This window comes from Oryx dammah, unplaced genomic scaffold, assembly GCF_014754425.2.
Source record: "Oryx dammah isolate SB20612 unplaced genomic scaffold, SCBI_Odam_1.1 HiC_scaffold_10, whole genome shotgun sequence".
Lineage (NCBI taxonomy): Eukaryota > Metazoa > Chordata > Mammalia > Artiodactyla > Bovidae > Oryx > Oryx dammah.
The window spans coordinates 4,721,762-4,738,752 of NW_024070194.1; the positions used below are offsets into that span (position 1 = coordinate 4,721,762).

Genomic DNA, 16,991 nt, shown 5'->3' on the forward strand with positions numbered 1-16,991 from the left:
TGTTGAGTTTTTAAAAGTTAAGAAAGCTAGGATCTTGTTATAACGTAGCAATTTTCTCCCTTTTCATTTTAGCAATTTTCTCCCTTTTCATTTTCTATTTTGGGTGCTTGCTAAATACTTGTTGGGTGACTTTTCATGTATTTTTGCAAACAAGAAAGCAGCCTTTATACAAGTCTATCTTTATTTGTAAAAAATAATATACAACTAAAGCTAATTTGATTTTTAAAATCAAAGTTCATTTAGTGATAATGTACATTTTATAATAAAATAGTAAAATACTGACATTTGATAGTTTAAACAAAGTATCATTCATGTAAAAATCATGTTGCATGTAAAATTTAATTAGAAAATTCATAGTTCACAAAAGTACATATATTTTGTTGATAGCTCATGAGGACATTATCATAAACTTATTTAAGATACAGAACAAAATTCACAGTTAGCTTGACATTTAGTACTATAAAATTTTAAGGTGAATCCACTGATATTTTGTTAATAAGGTACACTTGAAACAATTCAGACTATCAATGAATTGACATTTTATTGTATAACCAAGATCTACTGGTTTTACAATATGTCTAGTAATCAATTACTTCACCAATAATTTAAATGAGAGATCCAGTTGAAAAGACCACTGACATATACTTCTGGCAGGACAATTAAAATAAAAAGCACTAGCAGCTTTGATTTCCATTTTCATGAATACATACAAGACAGATCTATATTTTTACAGTTAAAAGTTGTTCAAAAAGTCAAGCCCTGAAGTATTTCTTCCCCTAAGAGAACAGTTCTGATGTTAAAACCTTGTTAAAAAAAAAAGAGAGAGAAAGAGAGGTAGTATGTGAAAGTATTTTTACTTAAAATGTTGAACCCCTGCACCGCTTGTAATATAAATGAAATGTAACCTCTACTTACTAACATTTTGCCATTCAGGAGTTAAATTGGTAAAACTCAACAGAATGTTAAACCTGGAATGCCATTAAAAAATAGTGGTTAAATAAGTGGAAGAATTTCTATGAATTCAACAAAAAGTACACTGTGTTACATAACATTGTGCAGTTAATAGTTTAGTGGTAATATGTTTGGTGGTACAATGTGAACAAAATATGCTGAAGTATTCTGAGTCAAGTGATCTTCATTTAATCACCTTCACTTCATATACTTTTACCACAGAGAGAAAATATCCTTCAAAACGGAGTCATTCGATTCTTCATTGTTTTAATAGCACACAATTGTTATAAGGTATCCATTCTAGCCCTACCATAAAATTAATCAATAAATAACTCTGAGAGCAACATCGGTAAGCCACAGGGAGCTCATGTAGTTCCTACTATTCTTAGTCTTTATATACAAGCTACGGTAGTGCCTGCACATCTCATACAACGAAACCAGGCAAGGAACAAAGTTAGCAGCCTCACTCTTACCTTGTTCTAAGTGGATGCATCAGAAAGTAATAAATAGCCTCCTAACATTAATTGAGACACACTCTACCTGTCAAAGGTGAATACTACATGCTTTCCATAACGTGAAGGCAGTGTTCCTACAAACCTCACTAAGGAAAACCCAAAACGTTCATATAAAAAGTGCACAAGGCTGTCCTGTGTATAAAAATCTCTTAGTTTGGGTGTTTTTTTTTTTAATGAAAATCATTCACACTACTCAAACACATTAAAAGGGTACAAAAGCAGACCAACAAAATACACAAACTTAAGAAAGGAATGATTTCCAATGAGATTCGGAATGAGGACAAGACATGGGAGAGTCTCCCACATCAGCAGGGGCCATGGAACTGCCTTTCACGACATTTAAGGGATGCCTGAATGGAATGAGTTTGTAAATGTGGAAGTTCCAGGAGGGACAAACGCAGATCTGAACGATTGTTAAGAGTTTCTTAATTCGGGAACATTGCTTCAGTGCTTTCTAAGTTGAAGCAGCCCCTAAAAAACAGTTGATTTGATTTCTTAGAAATTGAGGGTGGGGGTGGGGGGGGAAGCATTTGGAAAAACTGTTACAATTAGCAACAGAGGAACAACATTTAAAAAGTCAAAATAAAATACCCGGGGGCATATAGGAGCCGAGGTCCCCAAAGTACTGCACTGATCAACTTCACATTAGAAATTAAAAAATATAGTCAAGGGAAAAATTAACCAGGCTCTGCACAGCAGGTTAAATATGCAACCACTTCAAACGGAAATGATCTAGTCCTTAGGGTGTTTAGTTCTGGGAAATGTGCTCTAACATCCAGTTCTCTATAGACAAAATAGCAAAAGCACATCATTTCAGTAGCAAAGGCCCCTTTGTTTTAGACTTGAATTTACCTCTATCCCACCAAAGTTTATATGAATTATCAAACTACTATTTCAATAACATTTTAAGCTTGCGAGATATATATATATATTTATTTTTTCATGCCTATCCCAGATCACTTGTTCAGAGGTATATAACGCTTGCAACTAGCCAAATTTACAGAGTCTCCGTGGCATCCTCCTTCAGAAGACATTCAAGCCGTGATGGTCTCATAGTGTGATGACTGTTCCATCTTCCTCTAAGAGTTTCTGGTCTGGAGCACGCGTTTCGAACTCGGTGTGGGCACCACTTGCTACCGGTGGTAAGCTCACTTCGTTGGCAGGGATGAAACCGTTCTGCCCAGATTCGAAACTGAGCTCTACCTGCGAGAGCGATTGCAGGCTCTCGGCGCTGGGAGCAGCCCTGGGGATCTGCCGCGGCTCCCCGCTGTCCTCGATGACGATGTCCTCCTCCTCGTCGCTGTCGTCCTCCCCCGGCTCCAGGCTGGGCTCCGGCGGCGGCGCGCAGCTGGGGAGGCTGGTGTCGGTCGACTGGCCGGAGCTGCCCGAAGTCCGACTGTTCCGGACGACGTTGTTCCTCTGGTTGGCCGGCCGCACCGTGATGATGAGGTTGCGGCTGTTGGCGATCATCATGTCGGTGACCTGGTCGAGGCTCTTCCCGGAGACTTCAATGCCGTTCACCTCCAGGACTTCGTCGTTGACAGCCAGCAGCCCCGTGCTCTGAGCCAGGCCCCCCGGCACGAGTCTGGAGATGAAGATGCCCGGGACCTTCTCCAGGCCGTGCGGGGTCACCCGGACGCTGGCCCCGTCCCGGATGTAGAAGCCCAGCGGTTTCTCTGTGCCGTACTTGTAGAGACGCACCCGGCGGTGCGTTTCCGGGAGAATGTCCACGTCGATGATGGAAGACACAGGTCGGAAGTCCTGGGGCAGGCTGATGACGATGTGCGGCTTTTTTCTGTGGTTGTCGGGCCGCAGCACGTTGGTTAGAACATTCTTCTTCTTGATTAGTGTGTCTGTACCAAAGGCACTGTAGTCTGCTTCTTCTGTTCAAACAAATAAAATAGAATAATTATAGGAATGCTATGAAAACACACGTTTATCTATGGTGGAAATCTGTACAGAAAGGGCAACTCAAAACATATTTGGTACAGAAACAAAACTCGTTAAATATTAGCCCGTTCCTATCAGATAAAAAACGGAGGGCAGTAGGAAGACATGCTGTGCCAGGAAAAACCACTAGGGGGCCCTCTCAAGTATTCCCGGTGAAATTTCCAAAAGTTGACGTTAGATTTTATGAAGCTCAAGGATTTTATGAAACAATAAATACGGCACATGAAATTCTGATAAGCCTCACACACACGTTCTCACACCATTTATAACAAGTTATTTACACTGTATTTTCCCTACATTTGTTCAAAACCCTCCAATTTGCATGTTTATATTTGACTTAATGACATGGAATTGGATACTTTTGAAGCTCAAATACCTGTTTTTAGAGGCCGGGCAGACTGTCCAGGCAGATCTGTTTTTATGGTGCCTCACAGATAATTTTTTTTTTTTTTTAAACAAACCGAAGGTCTGTGGCAACCCTGTATGGAGCAAGTCTATCAATGCCATTGTTTTCAACAGCACTTGTTCATTTCATGTCTCTGGGTCAGTTTGTTAACTCTTGCGGTATTTCAAACTTGAGATCGTTGATGTCACTATCACAAAAAGACGATGACTCACTGAAGGCTCAGGTTACATTTTTTTCTTTTAAGCAAAAGGTATTTTAAAATGAAGGGTTTTTTTAAGACATAATGCACTTATTTGTGCCAACATTCATGTGACTCACTCTATTGAGATAATCGCTTTATTGAACCTACAATATATCCAAGGTCCGCCTGTAATTTACTGTAATGGATAATACACATAAAATCATAATGAAATTAAACGAACGTGTATCAAACACAGAATTCTGGTCTTCTGCAAGTACACTCTCCCTCAGTTTTCTGGGCAAGTTCTTAATCTTTCATTTTTCCACTTTTCAAAGAGGCTGAGCTGAGACAGACACAACAGGTAGGGGGAGGGTTCTGGCAAAGCTGAGCGCACCTGCCTCGTTAATGGTGTGGCTTCTCTTGCTCCAGGCAGCTTCTCTTCAAGGACTGTAGGAATCTGTGTGGCCAGTCCAGCTTGTCAGAGAGTCTTGTATTTTTAGGTTTAAAAAAATCTTCCCATTTTAAAATGCTGCACCCAATTAAATAACTACAATAACCTGTTTAAGCAAAGTAACACCTGGGAGTGGGGAGTGACTTATTCTTCAAGTCAGCTATTGATTATTTCTGATGTCAAATAGGGAGAACAGGGCATTAAAACGTGATCTTCTTAAATCGCACAGCTGGAGGTAGACAGCCTACAAATCACACACCTCATCAGAGGATGAGGAAACAACATTAACAGCAGTCACAGAAGGTGAAACCACGTTTCAAAAATAGAGTGAGGATGAACTAAAAAGAATCTCCAAGGATTAAAAACATAAGAATTAAAAAAGAGAAAAGTACCCCCATCACCCCAAGAACTAGAGTCCTAGTCTCAACCAACACTACAGAACCACAGGAACGTCACCAGCCTGTGTCTGCAACACGGCTTCCATCTCCAGTTTCTCGTCCCGACTCAGCCTCCTTATTGATGACTATATCAGCTTTACTTCATAGGAAATTAAGGGTACAAACAGGTGTACAAGTTGGAGAAGACTCTTGAGAGTCCCTTGGACTGCAGGGAGATCTAACCAGTCCATCCTAAAGGAAATCAGTCCTGAATATTCATTGGAAGGACTGATGCTGAAGCTGAAACTCCAATACTTTGGCCACCTGATGCGAGGAGCTGACTCATTTGAAAAGACCCTGATGCTAGGAAAGACTGAAGGCAGGAGGAGAAGGGGATGACAGAAGACGAGATGGTTGGATGGCATTACTGACTCGATGAACATGAGTTTGAGGAAGCTCGGGGAGTTGGTAATGGACAGGGAGGCCTGGCGTGCTGCAGTCCATGGGGTCACAAAGAGTCGGACATGACTGAGCGACTGAACTGAAGGGTACAAAATACGTCACAGGCAGAAGACCGGCCCAGTCTTCTTATTAGACCAGCAGTGTGCACGTTCACGTCATACAGGGAATGCTAAGTGAACACTATGTGTCAGAGCCTGGAGAACTTTAGCGATGGTTCCTCAGGGTGCCTGAACACTCCTCAGAAGCTAGTTTCAGAGAAATGTACAAGACCAGGGGTACCTAATTTTGGGGCACTTTTACCACCTGGGGATAATTTTGCTTCATTTATGGAGAAAGTACTTACACTGTGTTCTTACAAAGACAGAAATTTATTTATAATTTCGCTTGGGAAATAAATCCACTGACAAAACAATCTTTGGGGCAAAATGTGGCCAAAAATCTATCAACAATCTTCTCCTGACTGTGTTCATTCAGAACTGTATGTGTCATTTTATAATCAATTAAGAAAGCTCACACAATTTTTATGTGGGAAATTTCAGAAATACAAACAGAGAACAAAACCAAGTTGCCTACATGCCTACTCATGGGAAACCTGACCAAGAGACCCCCCCCAATCTGCACGATTTGGCATAGCCTCCAGACTCTGTTTGAATGCTCTCTGCTAAATTCTCAAAAGCAATATGCCCCAGTACAAAGGCACCTTTGTTCCCCCATCTAGCTAATCAGTTTCCAGCCACTGGGAAAAGAAATATTTGGCGGAAAGCCAGGGTGCAGGGTGTCGGTTTAAAGTGTAAAGGTGAACGCGCACAGGGCCCAGGGCTGCCGCTCCACCTGAGCACGTCTGTCAAAGCACAAAACTCGGAACGGGGCTGAGGGCTGGAAACCTGGCTCACGGCAACCTTTCACTTGCATAAACCCAGGCTGACGCAATAGCGCGTGATACGGGCTCGTGCAGCAATGCCTCACCTATGCCGAGCCTGACAAGCTCAGCTCACCGAGATGGATGAGGACCTCCACCTGGAATGCCGCCGAACAGCCAGGCTGGATGTCTCACTTCCTTACACACAGAAAGCTCCTGTTGCTTTAGTCACTGAGAGGGAGCCCTGTAGGCCCTCCCTCTGAGCCTCTTACTATTTAAACATTAATCCCCAAGCCCCTGGTTACCTCATTCCTCAGCTCAGAGTCATGAATCAGGACTGAGGGTCCACTAGTGAGTGGCAGGCACAGATACAAAAATAGAAGCCTACAGCGACTGTGAAGCAAACCTCACAACAAAGTATTTCTATAAATCCCAGAAACGTCCCCGCACAGTTAACAAAACAGCGACCATTCCTGGGAGAGTCATCAAGAAAGTTTAAGACCATGATCCGTTTCAAGTTCTGCTGGAAGACAGGGAAGAATGAAATAGTTTGGGGAACTGTCCTAGTCAAGGGGTGGACAACCTTTTTCTGTAAAGAGTTGTACCATAAATATTTCAGGGTCCTGTAAGTCACGCGATCTCTGTTGTAAAAGCAGCTGCAGGCAATACAGAGGGGAGTGAGCACGGGTGTTTCCATGAAAACTGCTGCAAGACAGCCAGCGAACCCAAGTTTGCCAAAGTTTGTTCTCATCCAAAATGGTTAAAATGAAATAGATGTGGCAGGTTTTGAAAGGATTAAACGTCACTCAAAGCAGTATTCAAATTCTGCAGATCCCTTCAGTTTCTAATGTAAGAAAAATCAACCACCAGCTACTTAAGGAGCATCTACTGCTGCGTGGCCAAGCCTTGCGCTCTGTGCCACAGAGCCAACACAAACTGCGCGGGGGCACTTGGCTTTCCAGGTGTTCACAGACTAACAGAGACAGCAATTAACTGAAAACCGGAAATCATTATGATCACAGAGGTGCCAAGAGCTGCGAGGTACCCTGGGTTGAGGGAGCCTGTAAGTGAGTGTACAAGAGCACTGCCAGCCTTGCTCAGGGGTGAGGCTTACGCTGAGACTGGAAAAGAAACAGCAGCTCACCGGGTAGGAGGGAGGGGAGCAGGGATGAGCTAGAGCCAAGTCAGCAGACAAGGCCTTGCAGACAGACACCGGCCCCCCGGGGAAGTGGGGAGGGTTCCGGACTTCAGCCTAAGGCCAAAGGGAAGAAACCCCAAGGATTTTCCGGCTGCGAGCTGGAGAAGGGACCTACGGGGCAAGGTAGGAGGCTACTGCGGTTGATTCAGGATGGCACCTGGCCTGGAGCAGAGGCAGTGGGGATGGGGAGATAAGCCTGAAAAATAATTAGAGCACAGTTTCAATAGGCTTGGTGACGGGCTGATTGAAAAAAAAAAAAAAAAGTATGTGTCAAAGGTGACAGCCAGGTTTCTGACATAAGCAACTGGTGTCATACTGTGAGATGTTTCTCTGCAGTTTCTTTTTATTTTACTTAATTTTATTTCTTTTGTTAAACTATTTTTTTTTACAACTATTAAAATGTATTTTCCTTAGGTCCCTCGTGGCTCAGAGGTTAAAGCATCTGCCTGCAATGCGGGAGACCTGGGTTCGATCTCTGGGTTGGGAAGATTCCCCTGGAGAAGGAAATGGCAACCCACTCCAGTATTCTTGCCTGGAGGAATCCCATGGATGGAGGAACCTGGTGGGCTACAGTCCATGGAGTCGCAAAGAGTCGGACACGACTGAGCGACTTCACTTCACTAGGCCATTTCTGAATTAAACCCAACTCATTAAAAGATAACCTTAAAACACATCTCCCAAGTCACATCTACTGCACGGCAGAGTTCTAAGAGATGGCTGAAGGGCCACCCGGCTCCAGGTATCTGGGCCATAAGGCCATGTCCTAAGGCAGACGAGGCTTAAAGCAAGACCAGAAGTGTCCCCAACATGCTCCTTTGACGAAACCTGCAGTACACATATGTTTGTCTGATGGCATACAAAAACAGTCGGCGGCAATGTGGCAAGAAGCTGTGGTGTAGGTATCCTGATGGGATCTGGTGAGGAGTCCACGCGTGTCAGTGGGGCTCAGACCTGGCTGATCATCATTAGAATGAGCTGGGAGGCTTTGGAAAAAACAATTTCCCTGGTCATCCTCCAAACCTACAGGGATGACCTGAGTATTTTTACTGTGTTGTTTTTTTTTTTTTTAATTTTTTTGCTGGAATACAGTTGTTTTTCTTTTAAAGGTGTAACCTTTAAATATTGTCTAAGATTGTTTTCCATACAACAACCACCTGTACAAGAGAAGGAAAACTCTTTTTCCCTCAAATAAATGAGGAAATTCTAAACTCCAACAGGGTGAAGGGGGAGGGCAAAAGACCTGGGAATTCTCTCTGAAAATAACTTTTAAGATATCAGGTTTTTCTGTTTTGATCCTTGCTTCCACGATAACAGCCCTAGAAACAGTGCCTAGGGTTTTCCCCTCTAACGATAAATGGCTGTAAAACATAAAACTTTTCAAGATACGCAATAATGTGGCCTCCAAAATCACCCTATGAAGTTCAAAGAAACCTTATTTGATAGAGTGTACAGATTTTAACAGGTCACATGGTTTCAAATTTTAAAACTGTTTTTCTATCTGTCTTTTTGTGCCATATCAAGTGCAACCCACTGCCCTGCTGATTACTAAACTGGAAGCCGCAGACCAGAAAAACAGAAAACATGTTATCATTAAGCAATAAAATGTAACTATACTTAATATCATGTTTTATATTAGTTTCCTGAATTTAATGTTCATTAAAGATTACGTAGAATCAGTGTTCTACTCAAGCATCTGTCCAGCTTTGTTTAAAAGAAAAAAAGTATTGCCACGAACTGCAGGGCACTGCATAACTCTGTAAGACCACAAACACGTTAACGCTGCCTAAGTAAGGTGATTCCAGGTCTCCAGGGGGCAATCTGGTAAACGTGGGGCGGTGGGGGCCCTAGCTGGGGCGGTCGGAAGAGGCCCCTCTGAGACAGTCACCAGCACTGAGGCCTGAGGGCAAGGAGGCAGCCTCGGGCTGAGCTGAAGGAAAAGTGATCCTTACAGAAGGAACAGCACGCGCAGAAGCACGGAAGCGGCAGCAAGCCCACCCAGGCTGGTGGGCAGTGTGGGGGCGGCAGAAATCAAGCCAGCGGGGCTGTCATGGTTCTGGAGAGGAGGACGGGGGAAGGGGAGGCTGTGGGCCCAGATCAGGAAGGTTCTTGCTCTGTGCGCGACAGTAGCCACTGGAAGGTTTTAAGTGGGAATGAATCAACTGACTGACTTTGCATTTTTTGCTTAAGTCATATTTGTATTAAAAATAAAAATCATCTGCTGAACACACCACCTTTTTCTAAATCAAATTCTAAGCTATGAATCCTACTGGACATTTACCTCTACTGCACAGAAAACTTTCTGTTCACTGTGTTAACTTCAAAAGTCCCTTTTTGAAGAAGGGACTAGCAGAAGATAACCACCCTTCAAAGAGGTTAGGATAAATCCTATGAGTGTTACAATGCCAGTAACATAAACATGTGATCGTATAATCCACAGCCTATAATCTTGTTAACAAAGGGGATAATCCAACAAGTTTGTCAGATGGCAGTAGTTTAAAAATAGTCATTCTACATTTAAATACACTTCCAAATAGCAACTAAATTTGTAATGAAAATTACAACTGCTAACAAGGAAGGCCTTTTATTCAACAATAATGGTTTAAATTATTCTGTTTAAACTGACGAGTCCACTCACGTCTTGTCTTCACTGGCGTCCTCTTCTCCAACATTCTATGCATAGCTTTCTAATAACTAGCCCTGGTCTTCGTCTCTGCTAGCTTTTCTGTCTACTCCCCAAAATTTCAACTATCGCTTTCTGCAGACTTTCAACTCTTTGCCCACCATTTCTGATTTTGTGCGTGACAAGGCTGAAACTCACCAGCCAGATAAGCTTTTTTTCTGGCCTAAGAGGAAACCAGTTTTCCTTCTGACTCAATCTCTCTTCCAAACTGTGCCTGTTTTATGGCCCTGTCCCAGCAATCAGGCTCGAGTCCAACAAGCTATCTTCTGCTGGACAACTCCTCAACTCTCTGACATCTGGTGAGGAGCGTGGTGCCTCTCAAGTCCTCCCCTTTATCTACCTCACCTCGTCTCCTGCTGGGGTGGAAGCGGGGCTGCCTGCTCCTCACTCAGATTCATCCTCAACAGCCCACGAGTCTTCCCGAAGTAACATCCAGGCTCCTGTCACTTACTGAGGAAATCCGTCTCAGGGGTCTCTGGGGAAACGAATTTGTGTGATTCTAACTATTTTGTAAATAGTCAAGTGGTACAGACATAAGTTACCCTACCTACCCTCAGAGGTTTATTTTGTTGGTGGACTTGAGTTCCTCCAAACCCAGAAGCAAAGATATACAATCACTGGAATTTCAGAGCCCTGGGAGTGGTCCAAAGCTTATCAACTGGTTTGAAATAAAGTTTCGCCTTCAAGGGTAATCTCAGCCCACTCTCTCAGACTGCTTGCTGGGTCGGTTTACAAGCAGTCAGGCTTTAATCATCCCACCAGTGCTGGGCTGGAGGCTGTCATGCTGCCTTTCCAAACCTCCTCATTTTCCAAAGACAAAGGAAGCAGGAGCATGCATGGCGCCCATCTACAGGCAGACCCAGAGACACACATGGAAGAGGCCACAAAGGCAAAAAAAAATTGTTTTAGGACTTTTTAAAGTCAAAATACGTTGCAGTGCTTGCCATATACAGTGGTTATTTAAAACTTTCTTCTGCAAGACCAATTATCAATGTTTACATTCCTCCAAAATGATGACTTACTAATTTTCAGATAATTAACTAATTGTATTTTCTGTGAGAAACACCTTAGAGGAAAGCCAACAGTTAGCAGAGGCCTAGTACATGCCAAGGCTCTGCACTGAACTCAGTTAAACCCCCAGCAATGCCATGAGATGGCATGTTCCTCCTGTAGATAAAGACACTGCAACCTGGAAAGGTAAACAGCTTTCCGTCAAGTACCTAGTAAGTAGTAAACACAAATTTCAAAGTTGTGACTCTTTGTGGCCCCATGAATTGCAGCCCTCCAGGCTCCTCTGTGCATGGGATTTTCCAGGCAAGAATACTGGAGTGGGTTGCCATTTCGTCCTCCAGGGGATCTTCCCGACCCAGGGATCCAACTCATGTCTGTTGCATCGGCAGGTGGGTTCTTTACCACCAGAGTCACCTTATGTACCTATACGTAAGTCGCTCAGTCGTGTCTGACTCTCTGCGACCCCACGGACTGCAGCCTGCCAGGCTCCTCTGTCCATGGGATTTTCCAGGCAAGAATACTGGAGTGGGCTGCCATTTCCTTCTGCAGAGGATCTTCCCAACCCAGGGATCGAACCCAGGTCTCCCGTGTTGTAGGCAGATGTTTTTACCTTCCGAGCCACCAGGGAAGTCGAGAATGTTTCTCTGACTCCAAAGCCACACTCTTCCTACCACATCTTTCTGAATGGACAAAATCACATTCAACGTGAAGATTCAATATATTCCTAATTTCAATTAAGAAAAAGAATCTAAAGGTTTACAAAGTAATCAAAACTTTCTAAAGTACACTTAATTAAGTGTAAAGATGTTAATAAACCAATAATATCACAGATGTCTTAACTCACTTGTTAATTTGGTAATAAGATTCACACAAAATGTCTAATTCCTTAAATTTGTGGCAAACTCTGTATATCCTATCAATGAGGAAAATTAACAACTTCTAATTCTCAAACAATTTCTCTGGATGTTGGTACTTACCCTTTTTCTGTATAAAGATCCTAAGCAGTGGGTTGGCCGTTGAAACAGCTTTGTGATAATTGTCGTCATTATTTATAGGTAGTAAATCGCCATGGATGTCTGCATAGCCTACTAAAACGTCAACATTGGGTATTTTATGAACATGTTGCAGTAATCCATAAAACTCCTCAAACTTTCCAGGTTTTGATCTTTCCAGGGAAAACCGGCGAAATTCAGCTCCAAACTACAAACAAACATATTAATTTTAAAACAGGATCCAATCTTACAATGCATGACACAGCAAAATTCACAGATACGAGTTTCCTTTAATAAAGAAGACAGTTTCAACCACACAGTTGAAACCTCACTGAAAGTGAAAGTTGCTCAGTCATGTCTGACTCTTTGCGACCCCATGGACTATACAGTCCATGGAACTCTCCAGGCCAGAATAATGGAGTGGGTAGCCTTTCCCTTCTCCAGGGGATCTTCCCAACCCAGGGATCGAACCCAGGTCTCCAGCATTGCAGGCGGATTTGTTACCAGCTGAGCCACCAGGGAAGCCCCTAGAAACCTCATTATCTGGAGATAAAACGGCCTAGGGAAGACACAGAAATGTGCCTGCTCACTGCTGTATCTCTGAAGGGCATCCCCTTCAAGAGATGCAGGTTCAACTTAATCCCCGGGGTACCCAGGCCCCATTGGGGACTGTCCTGCAGAGTGACTCAGCTCAAACAAACCCTGTCTGGAGTCCGGATCCTGACAACAGTCTTCCCTCCTCACTCAGGCCACGGGGTAACAAAGATGAGCCTAAGTCTTTATTTTGACTGTCAGCAAAAAGCATCTAGGTTTCCTCCCCCATAAAAGGAGTAACAACTTCATACGAAGTGGCAGGAATTAACTGCAGCATATGCAAGTAGGACTTTGAACTTCTTGGCATTAAGGTACCATATGAATGGAGGCATATTATAGAAGAAATAAGTCTAAAGATAAGCAGTGTCTTCCATATGTTAATCTTAAAAAAAAAAAGGCAGTTTTATGAACACATTAAATATATGTCGTACAACTATCCAATTAATGCAAAAGTGTTTATGTGCTTGGCACAGTGCTAGGCCCTAGAGAATGAAAGGCTCAGGCCGGCACCCGAGCTCAGCAATTAGTGGGTAAAGAGAATAATTATATGAGCGGTATTAAGGAACCACACAAACAGGGAGGACGGCACTTCCCTCATACCCAGTATTTATCTTCACAATTCTGATACTCACGTCTGCTTCCCTACTCTAGAATCCAATGCCACGTGATTTCAGTGGTTCTGATCTGACACGAAGGACTGGCTCCATCCAGTCCGTAATCAACAGGATCTGCGACTGACTACGGAACCAGCATAGCATTCCCTCAAATGTGGAAACCTAAGAAAGGTTCATCAGTCTTCCTCAAAAAGTGCCCCAGTCACACACGTTTGGGAAATGCTATATAACTATAATCATGCTCTTGGGAATCATTGGGGAGACCAGTTATTAAAGGCGAGGTGAAGCCCTGGGGTTGTTTAAAACAGAAAAAAAATTTAAAACAAACTGTGTGCCAAATGTATTTGACCACTGAATTCCTTTTTCCTCTAAGTATCTATTATTGGATAGTAACACTAGTTGTACTACCAAGGCCTTAAACATCATGCAGACAAAGTCCCTACTGGAATTATTTGGTTACAAATGTGTCCGTTCACTTCCCCAAGGGTCCCGTGGGCTCCCTGGATTCACGGCGTTTGTTATGGCAAGTTTATCTGCCTTGCTTATCCCCACACTATTTGCTAGTTTTCAATTAAAATGAAAACTCACTGAAACCACCTCTTACTTCTAATAAATTAAATGTTTCCAAAACACATTCCTCAAATGTAAACACTAACATTTGTCAAGAAAATAAGGTGACTCACACCTAAAGCGCTCAAAAAGTTTAGTCACACCTTCACGTTTCAAAGTAAATAAAAACTGAGGAACACCCTTCATATCAGAGTCAGTCTTATGATGTTATCAAAAGTCATAGTTTCTCCTCCATTTTCTTTATTCTGGTATCGCAACATCCCAGTGCATTCTGATTCATCCCCAGGTTTTATTACTTCCCTTGGTGAATGGGAGTAACAGCTAATAATTGAATATTTTAGGGCTGCAATGTTTTTGCTAAAGCTTGTGGATAAAAATTCTTTGCTCGACACTTTTTTTTTCCTCTTGCTTAAATGTTATGATAAAAACAATGGGAAATTGTAAGGCTTCACAGTAGATGTGCCCTTTTGCAAAGTTAGCAGAAAAAAAAAGAGAAATTGTTGTGATTCTTGCAGCACAACAACAGGATTAAGAGAACTTTTTACTACGTGAAAAAAAAAATAGAGATAAAATTAAGACTCAATCAACAACTATTAAAACTTTTTTTTAGCCTGGTCTAGTTTGGCCTGGTCATGAGGATGGACACCCATCACCCAGCATCTTTAGGTACAACACTCTATAAATGTAAACTTGATTTTAGTATTGGTTCCCCATGAATAATAACCAGGAAATGTACAGCTCAATGACTATTACAGGTCTTTGATATCTAAGACTGTTGAAGGACATCTCCTTGATTATTAATAGCTCTCTCAACTCTATAGATACAGGAAGATAAATGTTACCAGAAAGTTACCGTAAAGAAAAGTCACATGGTAACTGGTATCAGAACTTAACTATACTTATATTTGCATGATCCATTACTTTATTTGTACCATTTTCTCCTTCCATGAGCAAAGATATGACGTTGACAACTTGCTTTTTATGCAGAAGAAAAAGAAATCCTGAAATGTGGATCTGCATACCACAGAGTTGGGGTCACAACCTCTTCGTTATCAACTTTGTAAAAAGCTGTAATATTACCACCAAAGCAGTGAAAATGGACATATTGTTTCACCCATCTGTCCAAATATTGTTTAAATGGTGAAGATGTCAAGTGCTTTTCTTTAACCCCTTAAAAATAAATGTACAGTTAAAACACAAGGTTTCAGAGACGCACTAGAAACTGTACTTCCCCTGTGCCTACTGATCAGCGGCTAGAATGAGTGGGACCCTTGATTCTGTTTAAGAGATACGGTTCACCAGAAGAGCAGGCCAAATATATAATCGGTTGTGTGGGAAAGATTCACAAACCAGTTGACAGAAGAGAAGCATGGAAAGCCTGAAATTCTAGTCCCTACACGCTCGAGGTTTCCTAATCTGAAAGATAAATTACTATTTGACTGTATTTATCAGAGTACCTAGAATCCCTACTCATTTTTTTCCTATGATAAAAAGTTAAAGACTTGCTACCAAGATTAGGACCACGAACTGAATTTTAAGATTACGCAATATCGTGTTTTTCTTTTCTTAACCTCAACTCCCACAAACCCAAACTAGATTTATAACAGAAATGCTGTGAGAAGGTTCAACCATTGGCCACAGAACCACTACTACCACTATATGCTAGAGGAAAAACTCTCTATATATTTTGTTATCTTAACTCTTAGTTCAAGCATGTCACTTCAATTCCCCATGGCAATTCCATGGAGGACACAGGAGACAGTGTATTTCTGAACCTGCTATATTTCTGTTCTTATTAAGCAGAAGAGTTTTTGAAATTAGTACCTACTGTGATACGAGTTAAGTTGAAAATAATGTTTTAAAATGTTAAAAATGAATGCAGATCTCAGTTATGGCAACTTACAGGACTTCGCTTATCAACTCCAGATAATAAAAACCCTTCTACCCCAGAGAGCCTTCCTTACTCTACTTCACTGAAAATCACTCGATTTTGCGTTCTCCCTTCTACCCCATCCCCGTAATCTTATATTCGGTAAGGTTTCATTATTTTTGAAGTTAATATGCTTTTCCTTTTCTCCTACTCTTCCCTGTGTCTTGATCTTTCCAACTCTTATTTTAAACGTTCATGGGGCTCAGCTCCGTGTGCTCTCTTTAGTATTCCAGAAGGCCTAAAACTTATCTTGTAAAAAGGGCTTTAAGGTTTTGTCATAAAAAGCAGAGCTTGTTGAAGTCAAAACCTTTCTGAGCCCCTGTCTTCTCCGAGAATCAGACTAGATTATCTAAGTCCCTTCTGGCTCTTCAATTCATGAAATGCTTGCTTGAGAATGTTCTTGGGGCTGCCGATCATCTTCAAATTCCAGCTCAAAACCTCCCTTAGAAAGCATTCCCTCACTAATCCCGATACACTGTACACTGTCCCGCTCAGGGAGCCTTGCAATTTAGGAATTCAGAGGATACCCACACATTGTCATCGGCAGATGGGCATACCGTTGGTCAAGAGGGAAAAAACACTTGACCTGAAAGAGTAGCAGGATGGAATGAGAAGGGCATCCAAACTCAAAACTGTGAAGTGCCACTCACCCGAAAGGTGACAGTGTCCATTTTACAAGATTCAATGCATACCAAAGTTCGTGCTCGAAAAATCCCTACAGGAAGCAAAAGCTAACTTTTACATTTGGGTGACTACGGGTGTTTCAAACACTACTCACATGCCAGAAGGCAGAATTCCTCCAAACCTTTCGTACCACGCTGCGCTCGCTCAAATGCTCCCCCCTCCCCATCCTCGGGTATGCCTTGGGCCTGACTCCCATCCTTGAAGGGGAATGATTTCTAACCGAAGGGGATTAAGCGCTCGGCGGGGCTCCTGCCTTACCTGGGGGCGGGAGCGGACACAAGGCCCCCCCATCCTCGGCAAGTTCATTCCCCACCGTCACCAGCCCCTAAGTCCTCCCAGCGCGCCCCCGGCGGCCCCATACACCCGGCCAGCCCCTGGGGGCCCCAGGCCCGGTCACTGCGGCCCCCCGCCCCCGGGGTCCCCCAGCTTGCCCGGGCCCGCGCACCTTGCTCTTCACCTCCATGGTGCCCAGGCAGCCGCTGCCCGCCCCGTGCCGGTGGCCGCGGTTCATCCTGAGGCCGGGCCCGCGGCGGCCTCCTCCAGCCGGGCCGCCCTCGGGGGCGCGC

The 16,991-nt window shown here is 43.0% G+C and overlaps 1 protein-coding gene across 1 annotated transcript; it reads right to left on the bottom strand.

Moving 5' to 3' along the window:
- Positions 1-320: 320 nt before the first annotated feature.
- PARD6B (par-6 family cell polarity regulator beta) lies at positions 321-16,965 on the bottom strand. The gene is made up of 3 exons (XM_040248182.1): positions 16,871-16,965; positions 12,019-12,241; positions 321-3,349 (listed from the first exon to the last, which is right to left on the bottom strand). The coding sequence occupies exons 1-3, from the start codon at positions 16,934-16,936 to the stop codon at positions 2,517-2,519; spliced, it is 1,122 nt and encodes a 373-aa protein (XP_040104116.1). The 5' UTR covers positions 16,937-16,965; the 3' UTR covers positions 321-2,516.
- Positions 16,966-16,991: the final 26 nt, after the last annotated feature.

What these genes read in the sequence shown, in the direction of transcription:
- PARD6B (XM_040248182.1), bottom strand. Translation starts at nt 16,936, where the DNA reads ATGAACCGCGGCCACCGGCACGGGGCGGGCAGCGGCTGCCTGGGCACC. An exon ending in CCATGGAGGTGAAGAGCAAG is followed by an intron (nt 12,242 to 16,870) that starts GTGCGCGGGCCC and finishes GTTTGTTTGTAG; the next exon opens with TTTGGAGCTGAATTTCGCCG. An exon ending in GATCTTTATACAGAAAAAGG is followed by an intron (nt 3,350 to 12,018) that starts GTAAGTACCAAC and finishes TTGTTTGAACAG; the next exon opens with AAGAAGCAGACTACAGTGCC.